At 31.2% G+C, this 11393-nt stretch overlaps 1 protein-coding gene across 1 annotated transcript; it reads right to left on the reverse strand.

Moving 5' to 3' along the window:
* Positions 1–4918: 4918 nt before the first annotated feature.
* LOC121127684 (tubulin polyglutamylase complex subunit 2) lies at positions 4919–11156 on the reverse strand. Its single transcript, XM_071892893.1, has 4 exons — positions 10752–11156; positions 6860–7300; positions 5413–5735; positions 4919–5343 (listed from the first exon to the last, which is right to left on the reverse strand). The coding sequence occupies exons 1-4, from the start codon at positions 10822–10824 to the stop codon at positions 5155–5157; spliced, it is 1026 nt and encodes a 341-aa protein (XP_071748994.1). The 5' UTR covers positions 10825–11156; the 3' UTR covers positions 4919–5154.
* Positions 11157–11393: the final 237 nt, after the last annotated feature.

The following is an 11393-nucleotide window of genomic DNA, read 5'->3' on the forward strand; positions in this document are numbered from 1 at the left end:
TCTTAAAACCATTTTACCGAAAGGGTATTTCCCATAAATGACTAATAGCTTATTTTTGGTTCAAATTGATGTTCTTTTGGATTTTTTAAATCAAAATATGTAATGTGTATTACTATAAAACAAATTTAATGTTTGTTTTCTGTTGGAAAAATGATGAAATTTCAATGTATACATAAAAAAAAATCTCACTATGTTATGAATTTGGACTAAAGAAAAAGTACTTAATTCCAAATATGCTCTGATTTTTTCTCTGTTAACCTCATAGCCTTCAGAAAAAGGGTATAAAGTATTTAATTTAGTTTTGGCTATTTTTAAGATTCATAGCTTTTATAATCGCATATTCTTGAATACTGGCTTGCATTATATCAATAGATTTCAAAGGTTAAAATTAAAAGATTCATAAACTGTTTTTCAAATGTCTCTTTCATGCTTATTACTCAATTAATATTTTTTTAAAGTTGAATATAGATTCTTTTTATTCAAAGGCTCGTAGATTCAAGACGCATATAGTATGAAAGTATAACATTATCTCATTTAAAAGTCTTAACTTTAGTTTGAAAAAAAGAGACGCCTCAAAAACTCTCATTATCGTTGTCGATTTATTATAAAGACCCGGAATTATTTCAAAGATAAAGCTCATGTTTGAATTTATTCCATATACTTGCATACCATAGTTAAGAAGGAAAGAGGAGAAAATGAAGAGAGAGAGAAAAAAATGGAGCCGGTAGAGCTTAAAAAGTATGAAATTAAATCCCACTTGAGAGTAGGATACCATATTCGGGATCAGTGTTCATCAATGGAGAAGTGTGCATCTTCAAGATGGAATTCCTCCTGAATTGATCCTGGCAACGAGTGCAATGATCTATGAAATCAAGTCATAATGAATAAATTTCTAAATGAGGGATGATCATAGTCATAAAGAAAAGTTAATTTTTGTTTGGAATCTTCATTTTAAGATTTTGTTAAATGACTTTTATTATCCGGATGCATCACAACTTAACAAAGTTTCAAATGAATATATTTATAGCTATGACAAATATGGTCATTCTAGAATGTTCAAGCCACAGAATTTGAAAAGATTTTAGCATATGGTAAATTGTTATTTGTATGTATTTTTAAATTTAAATAAAGATATTTTATATAATTCGTAATTATGCTTTATTTATCAACTTGTATAAATAAATCTGGATTAAAGTATCTCTCTGTCACGAGCAAAATGTTGATTTGATCGAGACTTAGCTTTTTTCAAAAGTCCCTAGAAAATTTTATTTTCATATACCTGCATGATGAAATATGTATGTCAATATAATATTGATTTTAATGCATATTTATAAAGTTAGCTTAGGGAATATAGATTAATTTGATATTTTTTAATCAATTTTATCAACAATGTTATTGTTGGATCTAATATATGAAATGTGTTTATTCTAATAAGCTTTTCTTCGAGATTTAACCCAGACAATATGTCAATATTTTAAATTTGGATAAACTACAGTGTGCTTTGTATATTTTATAATACCTGCTATCTTTGTCATACAAAAATAACATAAGATTTTTAACGTAGAATATATACGACATATATTAGGAGCCCAGCTTTTATCCTGATCTCAAATTTTAATTTGAAAATAATGTTTGGATTAATGGTATAACAGAGTCGTTTCTAGCCATGGAGTGTCAATTTACCAAAAATAAATACTTTTTCTTCGTTTGCTGGTATTTTTCTCAGTAGGGCATGAAAGAAAATATTTTTCGTAGTAGGTATTAGATACTGTTTCTCAGGTACACGTCGTAATATTATGAACAGAGGTATAATTACGATTGATACTGCAATTGTAATAAATTGATTTCTTGTATGTGAACGCAGGAGCCCCTCCTACTATAAACTTTTTATCTGAGATCTACTATCTCTATGGTTAACTTAAATTTGATTTTTGACATACTTCTGATTATAGCTCTTCTTACTAAAAATATTTTCTACTACTCCTCAAGCAAATTTGAAAGAAAACTCTATTCTCATAATATCTTCAAGTTTTGCACCAATTTCTTGCAGAGGGTTTTACATACTTACTTCCCTCTTATTGGTTCTTTCTATTTTTATAAAAAAAGGTTTTTGTAGAAAACCTTTGTTTTGGGTTGTATCTATAATAAAAGATGACGATACTGAATTTTGTAAGCTTTGAATCAAATGTCATTTTCAACAATCTTTCTCATAGTGGTTCTGGATTTTACCTATTTTTTTTTTAACAGACAACCTTGGAGTTCTCACAGTTTTCGTTGTTCTACTCCTAACTACCTATCAGACGATTTTTGCACCTGTAAACAATTTTACAATTGACCTTGGCAATCTTCTGGATTGACTGGGAAGTGTGCCCAGCTTTCAATAGAGTTATAATATGTTGCCTTTAGGATCTTTCTATTTTTTACAAAAGTTGCATGTTCCAGGGAATTATGAAAAAATATTGTCTTGTCTACATGTATTTTGGGAAAAAATTATGTTGAACAAAAAACCTCTCCAACATTTTTTTTTAAATACAAGTGTTTAAAATACGGGACAATTTTAAAATGTATCCCTGGATATTTTCTTCCGAAACGCAAGATTTAGCCTAAATTCGTCAATTATTTTTATTTTATGAAAACAAAACTACTTGTAAATAATTTAAATGTGTAATTGAGTTAATGGATTAATAATTTAGATGAATATTAAGGCTTGAAGTCAAAGAGTAGATACATCCGGTAGAACTGGACTAAGGCTTGTTGAGCAAGAAAAGAAAAAAAAATACACATCCAAAAAGACACCAAATTAAAATTTAAAAACCTGCAATCTAAAATAATCAAATGTGAGATATCACTGATAAGTTTATGTATAATTTATTATCTATTTTCTATATACAGGGTGCGTGGACAAAATCTGCTGCTTAAAAAAAAAAAAACTACAAGCTTATTTTATAATATTTATTATATAATAAAAACGAATATCTTTATTAGGATATAGACCAGCTATCTATTCAATGGAGCCGCTGTCTGTTGCCAAACCCCGCTCAATGCGGCTACGAAACCGAGAACAGGCATTTTGGATCTGCGCTGCTTCTATCTCACTGAATTTCTCCATGATGCAGGTGATGAGAGACTGCTTGGTGTTATGGGAGGAGCGGGTGGTTATGTTCTCCACGTAGGATCAGACAAAGTAGTCCAACGGGTTCAAATCCGGTGATGAGGGAGGCCAAGGGGAGAAAGGTACGAACGCAAAAGCATTGCTTTTAGCCATTCTTGCGGTGCTTAGCTTTGTGGGCCGGAGCCGAGTCCTGCTGCCACATCCATGGCCTGTCGCTAACAACGGACTATACATGAACCCAAAGACCATGCCAATGGCCGGAAACTTGGTCTTCATGACCCTGGGGACGTCTCTGTTGTTCACGGGAATCCAGAGATGGTTCTGGGAGTTGTGGATTTGATGCTGAACGTCCGTCGGGCCCGATGACTTCTCCAGCTGCTTCCTGAGACTTCTGACCATTCTAACTGGCATTGACAGAAGGCCAGAGATGTCAGCATTGCTTAATTTCATGTGATCTCTAAGCATAATCTGAATAGCAGCGCACCTATGATCTCTCTCATTGAACATAATGACTTTTCTTGGGCACTTAAAATGATGCTATCGCTACAAATAGTAAATAATAACTGAAGCCTATGACCTGGGAAAAATTTTAACATTAAAAAACAGACGGATCAAACGTCAGCTGATGGAGTAATGTTGTCTTTAAAATGTGGCAGATTTTGTCCACGCACCCTGTATTGCTTGTTAAATGATTTTTTATTTCAAATATACCGATTAATAATTTATCAATGATCACAGCTGAACTAACATTAGAATTAATATTACAACTAAAATACCATCAGCTTGTAATGAAATTCATATCTGAATATCACTATAACAAGCTGAGTAGTAGAACAAAAGTGAGCCAACTTTTCCAATTTTTTCCTATACTAAGGCCAGAGTCACCACATTTTTTTATGATAACATATCAGCCGTGGTCTTAGACTCACCAGAATTGTAGCAATTTTATCATCCTTATAAAAGAATAATTTCCCAATCAATACCATTTGGGATTTATCCATCGATTTGGGTATGCATAGAGGGCATGCATTTATTTTCATACACATTATATAAACATTTCTAGAAATAGTTTGGTATTTTTTTTTTTCTTTCAATATCTAAAATATCATATAAATATTATTGCAATAAAACTTCTATTTATTATTTATTTTATGAGTAACATTAATTATAGACATATCATATTATATATAAATATATATATATTAAGCCCTTCATACCGTCTTAGGATAAGGAACTTTTTTCTACCAATAATATATATAAATACAGAGTGGTCAGGAATTGATTAATTCAATTAAGAGTGCCTATTACTGTGTATAAGGATTATACTAACCAAGTCGGAAATTTTGTTGCAGAGATTTGTCAGAAGAAATACCAGACACTACAAATCATGTGCAATAATGGCGAAAAACCCCTTCTGAGTACATTAAGTACAATATCTTTTAGCTTCTCTTCACCTAACCTTCACACATTTGAGTTTATAATGTAGGATATGGTCAAGTGGGAGGCCAATAGAGGTTGTTTTGGAAAAGTAGTCAAGAAAAAGTAATATGTACCAGCTGTGTTCTTGTCAAATTACTCAGAACAAGGGTAAACCCATTTATTGTAATATTCATCAATTGTAAGATACTATTACAGGTGTAAAAAGTATTCTAATGTTCTATATCTATCATTTATTTTACTCAAGCTATACTCTGTATTTGGTATATATTGATGAGTCTTTTATTCTAGAACACCCTGAATATAGTCAGAACGAGTTAGTTTATTTACAAACAAATAATTTTTATATTTCAATCATGGTAAATAACAAATTAATATAGTCTTCCCCTTACCAGTCTTTTCTTTGCTACCCAATATGATTTTTTTCGATTATTCTAATTTAATTATTATTATTAATACTCTTTTGTGTAATAAATGAGTTTTAAATACAATATATAAATCAAAGCAGAAATTAGATAATTATGTGAGCAAAAGATTACAATTAACATTAAATGCTTTGGGTTGTACGTTGATTAAGAAAGTTTACCCCATTCAATATCATTTTCTTAAGGAGTAGTATATTCTCCTCCTTTATTTTCCTCCGTTTTCTTGGAAGATGATTTATTCTTTATTTTGAATATGGATGGGTCTATTACATGCCTTGGAAAAGATGGACTGTTGTTAGGTTCACCTTTCTTATCATCCTCGTCCTCATGAGGGTTTAATAAATGCGGAGCTATGAGATTGTAAATTTGCTGAAAATTTGATAATAACATTTAGAAAAATTACATGCTGACATTTTCTAATAAGGGGATAAACTTTACCTTAGCCCATGGTGTTGGTCCAATATTTGTGAAAAGAGTTTGCCATCCAGGGAGACCCAAATGAACGAGCATCATTCGAAAGTAATTTGTAAAACATGGTGCAAGGAAATGCCATTCATAGGCTCTATCTAGGAACCAAACTTGGGGAATGACCGGAGCAACATCAAAAGTGATATGAGTTGATTCAAAAGTCTCAGGTTTTGGAGGGAATACAAGGAGAACCTTCCCTTCACCTCGACATCCGTCCAACTCAAACATTTTCCATCTTAGACCAAATTGAGGTTTTTGATGTTTCACTACATATATGTAAATATTTTGGAATATATAAAATCAGAATACAAATTTCCAATGAGAAAATCATGATTTAGTTACAATTTGTTAACTTCGTTATTGAGTTTTGTTTCGTTCTAAAAGTTTTGTTACCTCTTAGTTCAAAAGCACAGGTTAGGTTTTTAAACTGCAGGTGACCCGAGCTAATTTTACTGCATGTAGTCTACAGGATCTGAGAAAAACATTAAAGTTAATTTTCCCAGCAATATTTTTAATAAGAGTATTGTTTTTTTAAAATATGGTTCTTCTTTCAATTATATAAATCAAAAGTATTCCAATTCGTGTTTTTATTAAATAAAATTAAGAAATAAGTGCAATTACAATTGATTTTTTTTACCTTAAAACTTGTTCTGGTAATAAACCATTCTGAAAAAAGGTATATCACTGTACAGGGCCGATCTCAACTATTATGAGGTCCTACGCAAAACGGATCGCATGGGGCCTAAATCTTTATCTAGGAATTTCATTGTGAATCTTTTTTTCTGTATAATTTAAAATGTAGGGGTTTTTAAAGAAGAAATTCAAATGATCCTTTTTATGAAAAAAATACTCTCATTTTTCTTAAATTACCTTTTTTAGAAAAGACATATTTCATTTACATCAAATATTTTTTCTCCTTAAAATGCAGGGTCGATTTTTAAGCGGTAAAAGGTTGAGCCGGGTTGATATTTTATATTCTCCCTTCTGATGTACCAATCCCCCCTCTGAAGGGTATTTGTTGAACATAAACACTGAACACCCCCAAATTATTGTACTGATCTCAACCAGCAATAGAAATAATCAGTACGTAACAAAAAATAATATTATTATTTCGTAAGAATTAATTAGTAAGATTAATAAACTTAAATTAAATAAAGAGGAATAAAATATTAACTCCTTTAATTAACTTTTATGTAAGTTCCCCAAACACCTAACAGCTAAATTTGCAAAACCACCCCCCTCAACATTATATACTCTTCACTTAAATTTATAACTAAGTACACAGACTAAACATTTGAGAGGTTATTAAATATAATCAACAATCTCACCCTCCTATTTACTACCAAGTCTAAGCCCCATAAATAGAAAGGGAATACTCCTCAACAAGGACCCAACCCCTTGGATTAAAAAATACTTTAATCCAACTGTGCCCTTTTCTCAATATTAATGTGTAAATTTGCTTGAAATGAATATTTTCTGAGCACTTGTAAGCTGATTTTAACGATTCCTTCTTTAGTTTTAGTCACTTCTCGCGAGATTTCATTCGGTTGTTTTATTTTGTTACTCGGAGTAACCTCTAAATCCAAAAGAGTTGGATGTTCTGTATCAAAACTATGTCGGAGTCCAGCCACACGTCTCAAATCCGAAATCCTATTAATGACCATACATCCTGTGTTGGGTAATTTTGCTCCTCCATATCTTAGATTCCATTTGAGTTTCAATCCATCCGTTGCTAAATAAAAGTTTTTAATTTCTGTGGGGAGAAGTGTCGAATATCTTTGTTCCCAACTCGTGATAGCAAGTGTATCACTCGGCCCATGGTCATAAAATACGACATCCTCCACACCTTCAATTTTTTCTGTAATCAATTAATGGATTTTAGATTGTAAATATGTACAAACACTAGTGTGCTCTGTCGTGAAGGTATTTTTTTTTATTGCGTATACAAATATATTTTCTCATGAAGGATATCAAAACTTATTGGCAAACTATAAAGTACCTTACGCCATTTTTTGTGGGTTACTTAGCATCTCAAAAATTAAAATAAGGCAGCCAATTTAATTATCTCCAGATTATCCTAAAATAATAAAAAATATGGTGCATATTTACTTGTAGATTTTATATAATCTACACCGTATACATAAGGCTAATAAAACATTGTTAAGTTAAATGTATTATAAACGATACTTTTACTTAGTCAAATCAACGTTACTTTCATGATGCTACAATATTTGACAGTAATTTTTGTCTACTTTTATCAGTTATAAAGCACGTTGTTACCTTTATTGTATCACACAACCTTTCCTGCCAATAGAAACAGAAAACCCCCGCTCAAAATCATCTGGTAGTTATAATTCTAGCTTGATTTTTTGTTGACAAATTATCTTTTTATTTTATATATTGAATGCATCATTTTATATTGTGAATGAGGGCTGCACAGGAAGCAAAACGAAGAAGAACCACATACACTATAAAAACAGGAATAACAAAAAAGGACATTGCCATGATTGAAGACAATCTGAGTAATGCCATCAACAGGAGTTGGTGGTCAAAAACAAAAGAGAGATGTCGACTTCAGTGACAATATAGTATGACCCAACCATCTCAATTTACTATTTAGCTAAGGAAATGCGAAAGATAGTGGGGACAATCAAGAAGACTATAAATCAAGATATTGGCCACAAAAACAATATTAGTAATAAAGAAAAGAAATACACGATTCTGTATAATCTTTTACTTTGAATAAGCGGCCTCCCTCATCCTTTTATCTCAATGTGTTTCTCTATTAAAAGCAGAGCATGAACAAGAGGGAATCCGATTCTTTTCTTTACCCAAATTCAAATTATCTCATGGAATGCATTACCCATGAGTGGAGTAAGGTTCTTTAAGAAGTTTCAAGAAGAGTTTTAGTAGTTTCTGTTCTCGTATAAAGGTAGTTATCACTTTGGAAAAATTGAATATGAAATAAAAAAGTTGTTAAATTTAAATTACTTTGCTTATTCTCAGTAGTTTTTTGATTAAGTAAATTTTTTTAGAAAGCTCCTTTATTTGTAAAGAGCGCTTACGAACCCTGTACCATTTACATTTTTTGAACAACCATTTCAAATAACAGTACTTATATGTCGATCCAAAACAAATACTTGCAATATAAAAGGTAAATAGGAATAGGCAAACAATGCTGTTGTGTCTCTGACTGGTAATGGTAATGAGTTTGGAAAATTGCCCGTATTTTATTCAAACTTCATCATGAATAATATTATATTATAAATTATCTTAATATTATTAATGACAAATATCTAAGCATATTTGTTTGTCGCATCCCCCAAGGTAGTACCTTCAAGTGTAAATAATATTATTGCAATGTAAAAGGAGTAGGGGGAGGGGGGTCTCTAAAAATATGGTTGAATACTCTCCGCCTTTTGCTATCAGGGGGGTTCCTTAAATCTATGTGATGCTTTAGTAGTGGTTTTTAAGGATCTAGGGGTTCCCCCAAGTACCCTGTACAACCCGAGGGATTGGACTATTTTTTTGGTACTTGAGGTATTCCTGGGACATATTTGTGGGTTTTTTTAGTAATGACACTCTACGCAAGGACCAATCCAAGAGAGGAGAGTATTCAATTCTATTTTAAGAGGCCCTAAGCTATTTATTTCTCCCTCCCTCCTTGCCAATTCTCTCGATCCATTTATTAGAATATTTGATACATTTTAAAGAATTGCATCGAAATTGTATTGTAATAATATTACTCAGACTTGAAGGAGCTCCTTAGGAGGATGGAACAATCAAATCTGTTTAGATATTTGTCATGAATAATATTAAGAAAATTTATAACGTTTTATTATTTATGATGAAGTTTGAACACAATATGGGCAATTTTCCTAACTGGCAATTATATAGTAACTAAGTTTCTAATTGATGGATCGCGGATCATCTCTTTGTTAATCCATGACACTAAAACACAACATAAAATACCAAAGCTTATCTCCCTCAAATATTAAGTTCTGTAGCGTTTTAAATTCCTCAAAGTTAATTTTTTGGACCTTGTAAATATTTCAATGGGAGCCCCAGACCTTTAAATTTAATTGACTTCTTTTTCTATGAAATCCGAAAGTTGACCATTTGATAAATTTGAAGTATCCAGTATCTTGCCAAAGTTTGAGGGGTCTCATATTTTTATAATATGGTTAATAAATAAATTGTTTGATCATAAAGTATATTGAATTACTGCAAATATTTAAAAAAATGTCAATCAAAAAGAATAGTAATTTATTTTTTACTGCCGTATTGGTTGCAAAAACTTTTTATTTATTGTACTATGATTTTTTTAACTAAATGGTATTAAGAAAATACAATTTATGAAAGTTTAGGTTTATCATGTCATTTTTTGGTCAAAATTGGCCCTTGTCTAGTTCCAAACCTATTTAAAAGAAACGAGCATGTCTAAGTTGGGTTCATTACTAACATTTTCCTATCCTAAGTGAATAAATCCCTAATTTGATTCAAATTGTAAAAAGATATCATGCTTAACGTCATTTGAAGCAACATTGATATAATTTGAGCGCTTCCCAGACATCTTGGATTTGGTATACAAATATCACTATTGTTTTTTGACGGATCAAAACCCATTGAGTCATGAATTAACAATTTTTAGCCTATAGCTATAAAAGTGAGGGTACAAGAAGTCTGAAAATAGACAATTTCGACAGAAAATTTCACTTTTTTCTCATAAAATGAGGCACTCTAATATAGAAGTATTTCGAAAGATCATTACAATTCTCATTATATGAATATATAAACTAAAGATTAAAACTATACTTTGGTTAGAATGATATGTACTAACATTAGAAAAATCAATTTTCAAGCTTCATTTGCCGCGTTGCAACGATTTTTTGGTCTTGCATCCAAAATATTGCCCGAATCAGAGAACTATGTTATATACCTTGATATATATATTTATACACGTAACCAAATATAGGATACAAGTTTCAAATATCTACCTTAAAATATTTCCAAAATACAGCAATTTATTTAAAAAAGAACAATCAAATAAAGTAATTTTCAAAATCCCTCGCCTAAGATTGATCTTCTCCTTCGTTTCTGAGGATTAAGCTCTCTTTCTTTTCTTTCAAATTAGTAAAATAGGAGACTACTTTCAAAAAGTATATAAATACATTATTGATTTATATTTTTTTCAATTTAAATATATTTGTGCAAAGTCATTGAACGTCCTACAGGAAGGGTATTATTTAAGTTAAGCATGTGCAACTGCTAAAATAATTTACAACATAGATATAATTAGAAATGATTACCCAATGTAGAAACGACACCAAGTGTTAAATTTTGACGAAAGCTCTCTCGCTGTTCAACGACTGAATTCTCCATTTCTTGAGTCCTTGTTCAATATGAATTGTTTGATCAATAGCATAAACACACACTCGAATTACATAAGGAAAGGAAGGAAAGGATCAACTAGAGAAGTTGTTCCTAAGCTTTTCATACCTATTAAGTCCTAAAACATTAAATATATTGTGTCAATTGGTCAAAGTAGTCAGAGATTCTGTGAGAGTTGTTTTTGACGTGTACGCGCCTAAACAATGTAAGAGCAGATTCAATATCAGTTAACCAACGTTGAAAGCTCTGATTGGTCGAAAAGAAAGTCGAATAAATGACAGCTGATAACAAAATACAGTGTATTTTTTGTGAAGTAACGCCGTCGTTTAGTAGTTTATCTTTTTGTAGTATTGTCTCCCCTACAGAGAAGGAACTACATGACAAAGGAGAATTGTTGAAGTTTGAAGTTTATAATATGTATACTCCATATAAATTAATTATCCATTCCGAATATGTCGTGACGTGTACACGTTCGATATACGTGGAAACTCACCTTATGAGACCAAAATTATCACACTCTCCATTTTTGTGAAGAGTTCATTTGGCAGCTATGTTCTTAA

The sequence above is a fragment of the Lepeophtheirus salmonis genome, chromosome 13 (genome assembly GCF_016086655.4).
Source record: "Lepeophtheirus salmonis chromosome 13, UVic_Lsal_1.4, whole genome shotgun sequence".
In the NCBI taxonomy this organism is placed as follows: Eukaryota; Metazoa; Arthropoda; class Copepoda; order Siphonostomatoida; family Caligidae; genus Lepeophtheirus; species Lepeophtheirus salmonis.

Excerpts from the sequence above, each read along its gene's own strand:
- LOC121127684 (XM_071892893.1), bottom strand. The coding sequence starts at position 10,824 with ATGGAGAATTCAGTCGTTGAACAGCGAGAGAGCTTTCGTCAAAATTTA. Across the intron at positions 5,736-6,859 it reads GAAAAGGGCACAGTTGGATT|TATTCCAAAATATTTACATA; the intron begins AAAGTATTTTTT and ends TCTGATTTTATA. Across the intron at positions 5,344-5,412 it reads GACCAACACCATGGGCTAAG|CAAATTTACAATCTCATAGC; the intron begins GTAAAGTTTATC and ends TCAAATTTTCAG.